At 51.8% G+C, this 17,500-nt stretch overlaps 1 protein-coding gene across 3 annotated transcripts in view; it reads right to left on the bottom strand.

The window, feature by feature from the left end:
• The window catches only part of rcan3 (regulator of calcineurin 3), a 50,264-nt gene that overhangs the window by 8,668 nt on the left and 24,096 nt on the right, over nt 1-17,500 (bottom strand). For all 3 annotated transcript variants that reach the window (XM_064302167.1, XM_064302180.1, XM_064302173.1), the window contains one exon: nt 226-399. In XM_064302167.1, the coding sequence (XP_064158237.1) occupies nt 226-399 (174 nt within the window). The remainder of the gene's footprint in view (nt 1-225; nt 400-17,500) is intronic.

Genomic DNA, 17,500 nt, shown 5'->3' with positions numbered 1-17,500 from the left:
TTCAAATGGTTACATAAGACCTAGGCAACAACGAAAAACAAACATGTGACCCTCTGGGACCAGGGCTGGCCCACCCTGGAACAGGGTGTCTGTCCTGACCTCCTAAACCATGACAGAGGACAGTGAACCACAAACCCGCCAAATAGAGCTGAGGTGGCGGCTTTTCACCCCGCCCCCCAAGCCCCCCCCCCCCAGGCTCCCATGGTGGGTTGGAGCCACACCCACCTGGGCGAAGTACAGCTTGAGCTTCTTGCCGCTGAAGTCGGACTCGTGCAGCTCGATCCGGGCGCGGGCCGCGGCCTCCGGGGTGCGGAAGCTGATGCGGACCCTCCTGAAGCTCTTGAACATCTGGAAGGACGTCTGCTCGTCGTAGATCCGGAAGAGGGCCTCGAAACGCTCCTGGAACGGGAAAAAAACCCGAAAACACCGGCGGGGCCGTCAGTCTGGAAACACCTGCGTGGGTAAGGGTGCGAGTCTCAGCATTATATCCGGGACGGGGTCTCAGACCGCTACTGTTCACAACTCCAACTGCAAACGTATTACAGGAGAGCCAGCGACTATTTTACACCCTACAGGCCCCACATAGTACTACAGGAGAGCCAGCGACTATTTTACACCCTACATGCCACATGCAGTACTACAGGAGAGCCAGCACTATTTTACACCTACAGCCACACACAGTACTACAGGAGAGCAGCGACATTATACACCCTACAGGCCACACACAGTACTACAGAGAGCCAGCGACTATTTTACACCCACAGGCCACACACGTACTACAGAGAGCCAGTGACTATTTACACCCTACATGCACACATAGTACTACAGGAGAGCGCGCTATTACACCTACAGGCCCACATAGTACTACAGGGAGCCAGCGACTATTTACACCCTACATGCCACACGCAGTACTACAGGAGAGCAGCACTATTTACACCCTACAGGCCACACACAGACCACAGGAGCACAGTGACTATTTTACACCCTATAGGCCAGACACAGTACTACAGGAGAGCCAGCGACTATTTTACACCCTACAGGCCACACACAGTACTACAGGAGAGCCAGCGACTATTCTACACCCTACAGGCCACACACAGTACTACAGGAGAGCCAGCGACTATTTTACGCCCTACATGTCACACACAGCACTACAGGAGAGCCAGTGACTATTTTACACCCTACAGGCCACACACAGTACTACAGGAGTGCCAGCGACTATTCTACACCCTACATGTCACACACAGCACTACAGGAGAGCCAGTGGCTATTCTTCACCTACAGGCCACACAGTCTACAGAGAACCACGCTATTCTACACCCTACAGCCACACACAGTACTACAGGAGAGCCAGCGACTATTTTACACCCTACAGGCCCCACATAGTACTACAGGAGAGCCAGCGACTATTTTACACCCTACATGCCACACGCAGTACTACAGGAGAGCCAGCAACTATTTTACACCCTACAGGCCACACACAGTACTACAGGAGAGCCAGCGACTATTATACACCCTACAGGCCACACACAGTACTACAGGAGAGCCAGCGACTATTTTACACCCTACAGGCCACACACAGTACTACAGGAGAGCCAGTGACTATTTTACACCCTACATGCCACACATAGTACTACAGGAGAGCCAGCGACTATTTTACACCCTACAGGCCCCACATAGTACTACAGGAGAGCCAGCGACTATTTTACACCCTACAGCCACACGCAGTACTACAGGAGAGCCAGCGACTATTTTACACCCTACAGGCCACACACAGTACTACAGGAGAGGCAGCGACTATTCTACACCCTACAGGCCACACACAGTACTACAGGAGAGCCAGCGACTATTTTACACCCTACAGGCCACACACAGTACTACAGGAGAGCCAGCGACTATTCTACACCCTACAGGCCACACACAGTACTACAGGAGGCCAGGACTATTGTACGCCCTACATGTCACACAGCACTACAGGAGACGTGATATACACCTAGGCCACACACAGTACTACAGGAGTGCCAGCGACTATTCTACACCCTACATGTCACACACAGCACTACAGGAGAGCCAGTGGCTATTCTTCACCCTACAGGCCACACACAGTACTACAGGAGAACCAGCGACTATTCTACACCCTACAGGCCACACACAGTACTACAGGAGAGCCAGCGACTATTTTACACCCTACAGGCCACACACAGTACTACAGGAGAGCCAGTGACTATTTTACACCCTACATGCCACACATAGTACTACAGGAGAGCCAGGCTGCACTGAAAACACAAATCTATAACTGCTTCAGACCTCCCCTCCCCATTCTCTGAAAGTCTGCAGTCACTGTTACTCTCTTTAAGCTCTGGAACTTTATTACAGGGGGCTTCAGTTTCTGGTCAGGTTAATAAGATTCAGAGAGAGACCCCCCCCCACACACCCCCCACCCCCACTCCCCGACCTTCCTCCACCCCCAGTTAACAGACAGTGAGTGATAAGGCTGGGGACAGGGGGGATGGAGGGGGACTGGGGTGGGTGAAACACAAAGCCGCCATTCTAACGAACTGGAGGTATTGTGGGTATCATCCTTTTAAGGGCGCTTGGCATTGTGGGTCTCTCTGCTGTCAGGGCGTTCCATTACAACCCTGCATTCGCCGTCACAAACACCTTCCTGCACGGCCTGTACCCTGTACACACTGTAACTGGCTGCATTCGCCATCACAAACACCCTCCTGCACGGCCTGTACCCTGTACACACTGTAACTGGCTGCATTCGCCATCACAAACACCCTCCTGCACGGCCTGTACCCTGTACACACTGCAACTGGCTGCATTCGCCATCACAAACGCCCTCCTGCACGGCCTGTACCCTGTACACACTGCAACTGGGAATGGGGGGGGGGGGAGGGAGGGAGAGAGAGGGAGAGAAAGAGAGAGTGAGGGACAGAGAGGGAGGGAGGAGAGGAGAGAGAGAGGGACAGAGAGGGAGGGAGGGAAAGGAGGAGGAAGAAAGAGAAAGACGAGAGAGGGAGAGAAAGAAGGAAAAGGGGAAGAGAGGAGAGAGGGGGGAGGGAGAGAGAGGGAGAAGGAGGGAGTAAGAGGGAGTGAGAGAGAGATGGAAGTAGAGAGAGAGGGAAAGGTTGAAGAGGGGAAACAGACGGAGAGAACGAGAGACAAGGAAAGGAGAGTGAAATGGAAGGAGAAAATGAGGGAGGAAGAGTGGGGGAGAAAAGGAGGGAGGGAAGAAAAGGAGAGGTGAGCATGGAGCTGTGTTTACAGAAAAGTGAAGAATAGAAGGGGAGAGAGAGAAAGAGAGAGAGAGTTATAGTGAGAGAGGGATCTGTGGATGCATTTGAATTAGTAGTCCCTAAAGACCAGAAAAGCCAGAGGGGATGATGGGATTTGTAGTCTGGCAGCCCTTACACATGATGCTGTCTAACCTATCCTCACAAACGTGTCTGTATTTCTGTGAATCGCTGCCAGTTTAACCCCCCCCAACACAGCCGAAAGTCATTCGCTTACCTTTCCATTGCTTGCCAGTCCCCTCAATTTACTTATCCCGCACACCCCCCCCTCCCCCACACCACCCCACCCCCCACCCCAGGCACAACAAACACCCCTTCCTCCTGCGTGCACACAAAATCTCTATCACTTGTTGCTAACGGCGACAGGCTTATAATCCTTGGCGAGACGATGAGAGCACGCTCCGACCAGTAGCAGATCGAGCAGCCGGTCCCCACGGTAACAGCCTCCTCAGGCTGCCGCCATGACGAACTTCTCCAGGGCTCATTTCTGTCTACAACAACATTTTTTTATTTATTTATTTGCTTTGCTTTGCTTTGCTTTCGCCAGTTCACATTGCCCATCTCAAAATATTTCGAAAGCGAGAGCGCATCCAATAAGTTTTAAAAGCACATGGTGGGGGAACGCTCCTGTTTCACGGTCTTCCTCCCTGGCGTTCACCGTTTTTCCCCTCACCCCACAGTTCTGTCGCCATTCCTCACGAAGCGGCACCGCCCCCCGGCCCGACAGACGGCCGCACCGCCAGAGAGGAACAAGCCAGGCTCAGCGGGAATGCTCTCATTTCGAACGGGGTGGGGTAGGGGGTTGGGTGAGGCTTAGGTTAGGTTAGGGTGGGTTAAGTCGGGGGGGGTTGGGGGGTGGGGGGGTTTGGGTTTGGGTGAGGGTTAGGGTTAGGGTTGAGGGGGGTGGGGTTAGGGTTAGGGTTGCGGGGGGGGTTGGGTTAGGGTTAGGGTTGGGGGGGTGGGGTTAGGGTTATGGGGGTGGGGTTAGGTTAGGTTAGGTTAGGGGTGGGGGGGGGGGTTAGGGTTAGGGGTGCAGACTAGCCGGGCTGAGTTTACCCCTCTCTCCCGGTACAAAATCCTAACCTGGAATCTTTCAATTCTTCCCTCTGCCCAGCCACATCAAATCATCCCCCTTCTCACATCAACCGATGCATGCTGAATGCACAGTTTCAAAATGGCTGCCAAAGGTAGAGCTATTAAAAACAAAGCCCCCCCCCCCCTCACACCCCCCACCCCCAACAACACCCCACCCCCCACCCCCACATCATTCATTCTCCACAGCTTTCAACTGCTGGGCTGGAGTGTCGCCTGTCGGAAACTGAATATTATCCCGGTGCCTGAGCGAAACAGAGAGAGAGAGGTTAAAGAAAAGGAAACGACAAAAACAACAGAGCTAAATTATTCAGGAGCCCTGTATCCCCTTTCCCAGCCTTTTCAGGGGGAACGGGACAGGGGGGCGGAGGCAGGCCGGCAGTGCCCCCCCCACCCCCCACCCCCCGAAAAACCACCATCTCCTGAAAGGCATTCGAACCCGGCGGTGAGCCAAGGAAATGGGGGCGTGATCCGGAAGCCTCAGTACAGTCCAGTCTGGAAGAATTCAGAATAAATAAAAAAAAACCTCTCTCGCCACTGATACACTAGGAAGTGACAACTTTGTCTCGCACAAAATAATCATGTGAAATTGACCGTGGATTTAGAACAGACCACTGTCCCATATGTGTGCTTGCTACATTCATTTGCTCTGCAGATGAGCCGTTATCCAGAGTTCCACAGTGACTGTGTATTTTCACACAGAAAATATGTGACTAATCAATGAACAGAAAATATGTACAACTGGATATGCCACAGACTGCTGCAGACTCTGTGGCCCTGCCTAAGCTCATATCGGCCATACAAAACACACAAAAGTTCAATATTCCAGGTCACACAAAAAAAGACACAAAAAGCAAATGAGAGGACACTAGTACTGCAGTGTAAAAACTGATGGAAGTTCGCTATTAGGATCAGAAATATGCACTAGTTAGATGTAAGAACGTTGTTGCAGCACCATCCTCTCACAGACAACCAAACGGGGTACAGAATGTACTTATAATGCTAGTCTCATACTCTCCTGTGATTGCACAAAAATAAGCCTGTTTTATCTTGAAGGGCATTTTAAACTCCCCCGGACCCTTCCACTGCGAGGCAGACCAAGGTTCGACGCTCTGCCACGATAAAACCCGGCTTCCTGTTTACAATCCGCGCGCGGGGACAGAACCGACTCAAGAGCAGCCGAAAATTAAAAAAACCAGTCGCTTCCACTCATTATCGGCCATGCTCGTTAAAATACTTCCGTCGGCGTGACAACCTACGGAGCCAAATGTCATGCGTGATTCACTCTTGTAACCATGCCAACCGCAGCCTGGATGGCCGAGCTCCAAAGCAGGCAAGATGAAAATGAAAAGAAGTAGAAGAAGAAGAAGAAGAAAAGAAAAAAAGAATCCAGCTTTAATCTTGGGCTCGCTCCCTCTTGGAGTGAAGGACAGGGAAGTAGAGAGGGCCAGTGATAACAGCCGATGTTTGTGTGGCTGTGTTGGCCCACACCGAAGCTGACGCCTCACTGTTTTACACTATACACAAGCTCGAACGCAGACCGCAACCAACTTTCTGCATTCGCGGGAGAACATGAGCACAGACGTCAACATTTTTACGAAGGAAAAATGTAATCAAGTTTATTTGTATAATATAAATGGTAAATAATATTTTAAATATTTACATTTATTTTAAATATTTATATCTAAAATATTTTACTAAAGAATATGATGGTAAAAAAAGAAGCTGGAAAATGCTAAATCTGTTCAGTTATATTACGACATTGCGCAGTATGGTGGCTGCCGGCATTCGCACAGCTATAGTATATCAATGCGTACTTTAAGACGTTATCTAACACAACAAGTGCGCGCGGCTCCAACCGGCAGTGAATCGCGTGAAAACGAACGGAGGAACAGTGCATTCCCGGTCTATGTTACGTCAAAGAACATTTGGAGCCTTCGGTAACAGGCGTCTTCTTCCGAGCTTACAAGCGCAACATAACCCTCGCGTGCTTCGTTTTCTGCTAGTGTAAAAGAGCACCGCCGCTGTTAGGGCGAGTGTTCGTTTCTCTGCGGGAATAAAAACGGCGTTCCGCTCACGAGACGAGTGCTACGCGCAGCTCGGCAGCTGCCAGCTGGGACGGGATCGTGTCAGGTCAACAGGAGGTCCGCGCTCTCGTTTTTTTATTTTTATTCTCGTTTGTTTGTTTTTTTTTAGCCAGATTCCTGCGTCGTGTGGCTGCGTGACCTGAGTCAGGTGTGATGCGGGAAGTGGGAACATTGTGTTTATGGCATGGCGCGCGGTCAGTCAGCCATTAACGAACCCTAACACGGATCGATGTTTTGTAAACACATACCCTGTTTTTGTCCGTCTTTTTCCAACTATGAAGCACTTAGGGTGTTGGCAGCCAGTTGTTGTATGAAAGGTGCAATTTAAATTAAATTTAATATTATTATTATTATTATTATTATTATTGTCATTGGAATTCACACCACCTCCACCTCTACGTATCTGTCCTAATGAACAGTGATACAGAACACTTCCCTCTCCCCGGTTGTGTCTCACCCGCCAACCGTGGCACCATCACAATAAACACGACACAGGCTACCGCTGTTGTCCAGGTTCAGAAGCGGGGAAGCAAGCAGGCTATATCCGTTTCTGAATCAGATGCTGAATTCAATTATTTTGTGGTCTGGACATTTTGGCTAAATTCCTTGACAATCTCGTGGCTGGCAGCTGGATACTGCTCTTGTGATCTTATCTGGAATGCTGTACGGTGATTTAACGCGTATGAACGCTCCCTTGGTGCGTACAGCTAATTAGTTAACGGAGCCAGGGCTAACTGGGGGGGGGGGGTGGGGGGGGGGCAGAAGGTATCTCCTTCTCCTCTCTCTTTAGCTTTCTGTCCCTCTCTCTCTTTCTCTCTCTCCATCTTCTCTTCAGCTTTCTGTCCCTCTCTCTCTCTCTCTCTCTCACACTTTTTCTTCAGCTTTCTGTGTCTCTCTCTCTCACTCTTTCTGTGTGTCTCTCTCGCTGTCAGCTTCTTTCTCTCTCCCTCCCTCCCTCTCTCTCTCCACAGTGACTGGGGCTGAGGCAGCACATAAATTGCTCTCTTCTCTGTCTGAGCAGTTTGTCCTCGGGCAAAATTGAAAAATAAATAAATATATAAACGACAAGAACATCAGCAGCAGCAGCAGCAACAGCAACAGCGGTACTTCATCAGCGAGGGACGGAAACAGCAGGAACACGCAAGAGGACCTCTTCTGCTGCTGATTGCAGGGGGGGCGACGGGGTGAATTTGGGGGAAAGAAACCAACAAGGGCAATCAGTTTGCGGCCTGTTCTGCGGCCGTGCCTCCGAGTCTGCTGGTGACTGGCGACGGGTCACATTTGGGTCCGCGATCGCAAACACGGTCAATCAGCAGTTAACGATCGCCTTGTTCAGCGCGTGCCAGGTAAGAAGGGCGGGTTCAAGCCAGGAGACAAGCTCTGGGCTTTAACCCTTCGAAGGGCAGGTTTCTTTTTTTTTTCCAAAATCCTAAGTCAGTGTTCTGGAACTCTGTTGCTTTCAATTACCAGCAGCGACTGTGACATCAGCATCAGAACGTTCAGTTGAGAACATTCTAATCCCCTTAAAGCATTAACACAACTGATAAATAAATACTAAAAGGACGGTGCAGAAACGCCGCCGCCACTGACACCACCTCGCTCTGGGGGGGGGGGGGGGGGTTGTTTTTCCCGCTGAGTGGACACCTCCAGTGTGTGACTTAGCTGGGGGGCCGAGACGCTGTTACGTAACCTTCGTTCTCGTAGACCGGATGAAGTAAACACAAAAACCCAAGAACCCGGTTTTCGGTTTCAGGACGGTTTGTTTGCAAAACGTCCCGGGGGGGGTCCGGTGTTACGACCAGGTCGAGTAACCGTGGCGATCCCATCTGTGCGTAACCATAACGACCAGCGCGCTCTCCTGAGCGGAGGGACGCGCGTGGAACGAGCTCGCCGCGCGTGCACACGCGTGTGCAAACAGCACCGCCGCGTTACATCACATACATTTAGCACGCAGTCTTTTCCGGAATGTGACAGAACACGGCCGCATTCACCTGATTTACCGGAGCTGCTGAGCCTTAGCTTTTTCACACAGTTACAGGTGCACTCACACTCACAGAGGATGACGACCCTGATGAAGATGACAAAGAGCGATGATGTAATGCTGAAACATGAACAGAACATGGCCAGGCTAAAGAGGCGTGAAATTTTCTTTTCTTTTTTTCAAGTGTGCACTGCAAGTCAGAACCTCGTTCAACTGAGGTATGTGTTCCATTTCCTGAAAGACAGTCCTCTTCTCTCGATCTCTCTCTCTCACACACACAAACACACACACACACACTCACACATATGCTCCATCTCTCTCTCTCTGTTTTTCTCTCTCACTCTCACACAAACACATGCTCCATCTCTCTCACTCTCTTTCTCTCTCTGTTTCTCTCTCACTCTCACACACACACACTCATCTCCTTCCCTCTGTCTCTCTCTCACTCTCACACACACAAAAACACACACACACACACACGCACTCTATCTCCCTCTTTCTGGCCACCAGGCCCATCTCACAGTGTTATCAGACCCCCCCCCCCCCCCGCATGTGATAAGCGAGGCCGAGGTCTTAGAGGAGCGAGAGGCTCAAATTTATCAGGAAGGGGTAGATGGGCATCTCTGGGTCCCTCTGAATAAAGGGGGGGGGGGAGGAGGTCACTTAATAAAATGAGCCACGCGCTAACTTCCTGCCCCGCAGCAGTGCGTAACCCAAGCACACCCCTTCACTAATTCATGGGCCCTTCTTCCAGAACACTTCCCGAGAGGGCGTAGGGTTACGGGCCTCCCCCCCGCCCCGCCCCACCCCGCCCCCAGAACACATAGCTCCGCCTCCGCCGCCCTGACCCAGGACCCGGACGCTAAGCTCTGCGTGCTAATGAACAGACCGCTACGCGCTAAAGCTCGTTTCCCGAAGACGTCTGAGGCGAGGAACAGGCCAGGCAGCCGCTGCCCTGTCGGTTCCTGGTGGATCTGCGGCGCCTGGTTTGACCGTTCGAGCCGAGCTTCCTGAGCCGGGCGCACCGGGCTGGCCGCACGGATTCATCCGCGCAGAATAATGGCGGAGTGCATGCCACGCGAATGCAGACCCGGCGAATGTGCCGCCGCCCCCAACGCCCCCCCCGCCCCCCCCGCCAGACGGCAGCCATCATGCGCCGCGACGCCTCTCCACGGAAAACGAGCAGAGCGCGTCAAGCGCCGGATTCGGTGCGAACGCTCGATAAGGTCCTGCACAGAACACAGAGCGGAGTTCCACCAATCACAGAGCATGCTGCTAACGACCATCAGAACGATGCTGGGTGCCGGTTTCCAGGAAGTAGTATCCACCAATCACAAAGCATCCTGCTAATGACCATCAGAACGATGCTGCGTACCGGTATCCAGGAAGTAGTATCCACCAATCACAGAGCATGCTGCTAACGACCATCAGAACGATGCTGCGTGCAGGTATCCAGGAAGTAGTATCCACCAATCACAAAGCATGCTGCTAACAACCATCAGAACGATGCTGCGTGCAGGTATCCAGGAAGTAGTATCCACCAATCACAAAGCATGCTGCTAACGACCATCAGAACGATGCTGCGTGCCGGTATCCAGGAAGTAGTATCCACCAATCACAAAGCATGCTGCTAACAACCCCACCAATCACAAAGCATGCTGCTAACGACCATCAGAACAATGCTGGGTTTCGGTATCCAGGAAGTAGTATCCACCAATCACAAAGCATGCTGCTAACAACCACACCAATCACAAAGCACGCTGCTAACAACCATCAGAGCAACGCTTGGTTGCCGGTATCCAGGAAGCGGTATCCACCAATCACTTGGCATACGGTTACCAACGTACTCAGTGATTGGTGGAGTTTTTACCAGTAAGGCGACATCACAGCTATCTCATCCCCAATTTATTATCTCTGCCACCGGAAGACACGCTACGTAATCTCGCCATTTCAGTGACTCGATGATAAATCTAAAATATCAATAAAGTTTTTAGGTGTAAAACAGTCTGCTACTGCAGAAGACACGGACCCGTTGTTTGTAACAGACGGCAGGCCAGGTTTAATTACACAGCTGGCTCTTGGAGCAGAAACGTGTTAGGAAACGTTGAGTAGCAACACATTTGTTATAAAACATCTCCCGACCCAGCCAAAGGTTAGCATGTTATATGAGCAGGACTCCTATACACAAATACAGCTCATATGTGCACTCCCAGACCAAAACATGCTTCTTATACGAGCAAAAACTGTCTAACTTTGTATTCATTTCATTTTACTTGTATATGAATTGGTGACTAAGGACAAAGACAAAAAACTTAAAAATGAAAAAAATAAAAAACTGAAAATAAAATAAACTGACGTGTCATTTGCTGCACCGTACTGTTAATCGCCAGGGCTATTCAGCGCTTAAATTAATAGCTGCTGCTGAAAAGTGAATCAATTTCAATTACAAAGTGCAAAAAGGTGTTAGCTCATACTCAGACTGGACTGGACACACTCGTATTGCATCGCAGCATAGCAGGTATTTAGTAGACACTCTTATCCAGGGCGACTTACACAACTTCTTACGTAGCATTTTTAAATGACATCCATTTACACAGCTGGATATACACTGAGGCACTGCAGGTTAAGTGCCTTGCTCAAGGGTACAAAGGCAGCCTGCACTTGTAGACCAGGCTGGGCACCGCCGGTCCTGGTGAGCCACAGGCTCTCCTGCGGCTACCTCCACTCTTTATTTTCACCTTAAAATCAGTCACCAATTTAGACCCAAGGAACCAGGTGAGGCGAGTTCACGGTGCAATCGCCTGCTTCAATCGATCCATTAACACAGCAGCGCCCAAGCTTTCTGCGCTTCCGTGCTGCGGGGTTAGCCACCGCTGCTGCTAGCCTTTTCTAGCACATTCCGGGGCCGATATTGACCAACTGATGCTTGTGCTTGGCGATACTGGCTGACTGGGATTTACATTCAGGCCTTCAGCCCTATCCAGAGCTGTAGTCACAGACAGTACATACATCAGCGCTGCCCAACCCTGTTGCTGGAGATCTACCATCTTGTAGGTTTTCACTCCGACCCTAACAAGGCACGGAGTTTCCACCATCTTCCATCTTCACCAAAAATATGGCTGAATTCAAACAACATTTGTCCTTAAGTGACACACGTGGCCACAATCAAAATGGCTGGATTCAAACGACATTTGTCCTTAATTGACACACGGTGACATTCAAAATGGCTGGATTCAAACAACATCCGTCCTTAATTGTCACATTCTCTGCTGCGCCCAGACTGCGGAGGATGCGCTATAATCGGAAATGCACTTCCCAGAATGCTCAGGGGCCCTTAAAAAGCCCCGCCCATGCACAAAGAAGAAGAAGCTCCCAAAAAATCTGGAAACTCCAACGGAGGTTTGCCGTTTGGAAAGTGGGAATCTATCATCCACACTGCATATTGTAGCGAGTTATTTCGAGAATATGAGGAATAATTTCATACATCAAAATCTCTGTGATGATTTGTGAATTGTTATGACCGCATTCTAACCTCGATGCTGTAATTTAACTCATTCTACCGCGCAGCTACTATAAGGAGAACATCTTTTGCGTCACAAACCGGAGACTTGGCGCCTGCGCAGTCTCGTGCGTTCCCAGCATCCGTTGCAGGAGAGGCCGATCGGGAAGCGATACCATCGGCCTCCAGTCTCGCCCATCGCCCCGTGAGGGCGGCAGTGCAGCGCAGTGGGTGAGGAACTGGGCTTATAACCGAAAGGTCACAGGTTCGATTCCCGGGTAGGACACCGCCGTTGTACCCTTGAGCAAGGTACTTAACCTGCATTGCTTCAGTATATATCCAACTGTAAAAATGGATGCAATGTTAAAAAAAATGTGAAATGTGAAAAGTTGTGTAAGTCGCTCTGGATCAGAGCGTCTGCTAAATGCCTGTACTGTAATACCCCGTTGTCCATTTATACCCTGCCCATGGTGTCACAGCGCCATCCCGCCACAGCGTACGCGCCATCCCGCCACAGCGTTCGCACAGCGCCATCCCGCCACAGCGTCCGCACAGCGCCATCCCGCCACAGCGCCATCCCGCCACAGCGTTCGCACAGCGCCATCCCGCCACAGCGTCCGCACAGCGCCATCCCGCCACAGCGTCCGCACAGCGCCATCCCGCCACAGCGTACAGCGCCATCCCACCACAGCGTCCGCACAGCGCCATCCCGCCACAGCGCCATCCCGCCACAGTGCCATCCCGCCACAGCGTCCGCACAGCGCCATGCCGCCACAGCGCCATCCCGCCACAGCGCCATCCTGCCATCCCGCCACAGCGCCATCCCGCCACAGCGTCCGCACAGCGCCATCCCGCCACAGCGCCATCCCGCCACAGCGCCATCCCGCCACAGCGCCATCCCGCCACAGCGTTCGCACAGCGCCATCCCGCCACAGCGTCCGCACAGCGCCATCCCGCCACAGCGTCCGCACAGCGCCATCCCGCCACAGCGCCATCCCGCCACAGTGCCATCCCGCCACAGCGTCCGCACAGCGCCATCCCGCCACAGCGCCATCCCGCCACAGCGTACGCACAGCGCCATCCTGCCACAGCGCCATCCCGCCACAGCGTCCGCACAGCGTCATCCCGCCACAGCGCCATCCCGCCACAGCGTACAGCGCCATCCCGCCACAGCGTACGCACAGCGCCATCCCGCCACAGCGCCATCCCACCACAGCGTCCGCACAGCGCCATCCCGCCACAGCGCACAGCGCCATCCCGCCACAGCGCCATCCCGCCACAGCGCCATCCAGCCACAGCGTGCGCACAGCGCCATCCCGCCACAGCGCCCGCACAGCGCCATCCCGCCACAGCGTACGCACAGCGCCATCCCGCCACAGCGCCATCCCGCCACAGCGTACGCACAGCGCCATCCCGCCACAGCATCCGCACAGCGCCATCCCGCCACAGCGCCATCCCGCCACAGCGCCATCCCGCCACAGCGTCCGCACAGCGCATCCCGCCACAGCGCCATCCCGCCACAGCGCCATCCCGCCACAGCGCCATCCCGCCACAGCGTACGCACAGCGCCATCCCGCCACAGCGCCATCCCGCCACAGTGTACGCACAGCGCCATCCCGCCACAGCGCCCACCACAGCGTCCGCACAGAGGCTGTGGTGCAGCAGAGCACAGCAGGCTTTAATGAGACTGGGGGGGGGAGGGGGGGGGAGAGGCTCACAGTGGAGAATTCAGCGCGCGTCTCCGGGCCGGCGTCCTCGTCTTCTGTGAGCTCCTCACGCCACGATTCACACATTCTCTGCTAATGATCAGAAAATGACAGACATTCCCAAGCGCTGAAAAGTTCCAGAGAATTTTCTGCAAATTTTTTCGTTTTTTTGAGTTCTCTGCTCAGAGCGAAACTGTAGGAGTCAACCCCTCTGTGATCTCATCTATTAGGGTTCATCGCTTTCCACAGACTCCTCCTCCTCCTCCTCCTCCTCCTCAGAAGAAGAATACAAAGAAGAAGAAATAATAATCTAGGCTGTGTGGCTGAAGGGATTCAGCAAGGACTGGATGAATTAAAAATAGACCTCGCTGAAATAATTAAGAGAATGAATCCCTTAAGTGTGCCGGAGATCACTTTAATTACCGTCTCCGCGCGCCGTCAAATCTCGACCAATCAAACGGCGGCGAGAGGCGAGCGGCGGGAGAGGCCCGGGTGCACGTTACGCAACCGGCAGGCGCGGCGTTCCGGTGCGCCGCCGAAGCGAAGAAACCAGGTCACATGCTGCCGCAGCAACCCCCCTCCCCACCCCCCCATCCCCCGAACCCGAGCAGAGGTGGATCAGGCCGCGGAAACAGCCCCCCAAATCACAGCCGCCGGCCAGGCGAGGCCAAAAACGGACGTGAACGCCCTCTCTCTCCGCAATCTTCTCATCAGCGGAGGGGCCCCGCCCGCCCCCCCCCCGCCCCCCCGTGTGTTTACGGCGGATAGCCCAAGCGTCGCGCCCTTTCCTGACCTTCAGGACCGAGCGCCGCCTGCGCGGGGCGCCGGGGGCCGCAGCAGGACAAACATCGCTGACTGGGCGCCACCCATTGTTACAGAAAAAGCCCATGTGCCACAGCAACAGTCTTCAGCCCTGGCCAGTTAAAAGCTGGGGGGAGTCTGGCTGGTTTTCGGTAGAAACTGAGCACTTATTTGGCTAATTAAATAAGTCGACTGAGTATTAACTCTGCTGGTCTGGTTCCTTGGGGCTGAAGTGCTTGTGGACGTTCACGTGAACATAAAAGCCTGCAGCAGGGTTGAGGACCTCTACCCTTTTTTACACTGTGACAGAAACATCAGGTTCGTGCTTGTAAGTGCTCTAAATGGCTAGATGGGGGAAAATAACTCTTACAACTGGATTATGGCAACACCATGCACACACAGACTAGAGTCATCACCATAACTGCACATACAGACTAGAGTCAACACCATAACTGCACACACAGACTACACTCATCACCATAACTGCACACACAGACTACACTCATCACCATAACTACAGACACAAACTACAGTCATCACCATAACTGCACACACAGACTACATTCATCACCACAACTGCACACACAGACTACAGTCATCACCATAACTGCACACACAGACTACAGTCATCACCATAACTGCACACACAGACTACACTCATCACCATAACTGCACACACAGACTACACTCATCACCATAACTGCACACACAGACTACAGTCATCACCATAACTGCACACACAGACTACAGTCATCACCATAACTACACACACAGACTACCATCATCACCATCACTGCACTCACAGAGTGTGTGTGTGTGCATGTAAGAGTATGTACACGTATGTAAAGAAAGTGTGTGTGTGTGTGTGTGTGTGTGTATGTAAGTGTGTGTGTGTGTGTGTGTGTGTATGTATGTAAGTGTGTGTGTGTGTGTGTGTGTGTGTATGTAAGTGTGTGTGTGTGATAACTGTGGTAGTGATAGGCTAGCTGTCCCAGGTAGTAGTGAGTGTAATGTGTTTACAGTGAGGAGGGACAGTAATCCCATTACTCTAACTTCCCCCGAGCGCTCCTTCCCCCAGGCGAGTGTTTCCCTGAGTCATCCCCGCGGCCACATAATGACACGTACAAGTGGCTCCCCCACCACACCGCCCCCAAACAACACCATGCAAAAAGACAGGTCTTCACAAACACCAATTAAAACACGTTTAGCCGTTTCAATAGATGCCAATAATAATTTGCACATTTGTCGACAAGTAGACTTAAACTCGAGTGATTGGAATGTTGTTTTTTTTCTTCAAAATTCAAAGTCGGCGTTCTAGAACTTTGCTTTGCTCTCAGTCGCCAGCAGTGATCGCGTCATCGGCATTTAGAATGCTCAGTCAAGAACATTCCAATCTCGTATTTGTGACCTCACAACGTAAAAAAAGGCCAAATAAGACAATACATGTTTATATTTTTCCCCTCAGGGATCAAAGGCGTGAGTGCATGGAGGTGCGTCTACGGCCAGCCGCATTTGGCCCCTGGGCCAGCGTCTGAGCGGGCCGAATCTAAACACCGCAGAACACAAGGTGAGACAAGAGTGACATTCAACGTAATGGATTTGACACTTCCTTCCACAGCGGTGACATCTGAATCATAAACCAGGAAGAGACTAATGCAGGTGCAGCATTAATCCCCACAAACACCCCCCCCCCCCCCCCTAAGAAACATGGTATGCCCCTGCACACCCCCCCGCCCGACTGTCATCGAACCTGCCAGAACTGAACATTCCATGCTTAGACAGCACATTCATTTTAATTCCTGCACTTTTTTTTACTCCACTTGCCAACACCAGCTGACAGGATCACTGTCCATGTTTAATGTTCGTGTTTTTATATATATATATATATATATATATATATATATATATACAAGCTTATTTTTAAAATATATTGTGTTCATTTTATTGCGCTGCTACTCCATTGTTGAAGAGCCTCAAGAGACTCAAGAATTTCACTCACCTTTTATACTTGCGTAAACTGTGAACATGACAATAAAAAAAAACTAGCAACTTGAAACCGTAAACTTAGAAAGACATGCAAGGGTAGGTTGCATAAGTGCAGCTCAGTGTTTACATTTCCCAGAGTCACCTTTGCCCTCGGATGGGGGAGAGGGGCGGACAGTGGGCGGGGCTAGAGTTATTGTTACAGTAGTGGCCAAGGCAGCACGGAGGTGATGTGGGAGAGGGGCGTAGAAAGGGGGGCGTGGGGGCTAGAGTTGTGTTACAGCAGCGCCACGGCAGCCGAGGTATGTGGGAGAGGGCGTTTTAAGGGGGGGGGCAGTGGGCGGGCTAGAGTTAGTGTTACAGTAGTGCCAAGGCAGCCTGGAGGTGATGTGGGAGAGGGGCGTATAAAGGGGGGGTGGGGGGGTCAGTGGGCGGGGCTAGAGTTAGTGTTACAGCAGCGACCACGGCAGCCCGGAGGTGCTTGATGTCACCGTGCGGCACATGGTTACTGATACGGCGCGTTGCCCCGGCAACAGATACACGCTGTAAGACTGGAGCCTCTCCTAAAGTTTCACCTGCACACTTCACCTGAGTGTTCCGAAACAAGCAAACCGAAGCACACCTGAACATAGCTGAGCATGCATACATAAAAATGCACCGAGAAAAAATCATCCGCGAAAGTCTCTCTGGATAAGAGTATCTGTTAAATGCCGAAAACATATGTAATATTATGTCATGACTGCCGAAATTGACTTCGTCCACGATCCCTCCAAAGACTTCAATAGTGAGCCACTGTGTCCTTTAACAACATCAGATTAAGAATCCGCTAACCAATAAAATAAAAAAATAAAAAAAATAAGTCAATTCTCCTCACTTATTTGCAAAAGTGATGCGGGTGACGGGGGCGTGAAAATAGCTTCTGTTCTACAGGAGAACATAAGAACATAAGAGTACATAATGAGGAGAACAGGCCATTCAGCCCATATAGAACATAAGAACATAAGAATACATAATGAGGAGAACAGGCCATTCAGCCCATCTAGAACCTAAGA

The sequence above is a fragment of the Anguilla rostrata genome, chromosome 1 (assembly GCF_018555375.3).
Source record: "Anguilla rostrata isolate EN2019 chromosome 1, ASM1855537v3, whole genome shotgun sequence".
Classification (NCBI taxonomy): Eukaryota; Metazoa; Chordata; class Actinopteri; order Anguilliformes; family Anguillidae; genus Anguilla; species Anguilla rostrata.
This window is presented reverse-complemented; position numbering and strand designations above follow the sequence as displayed.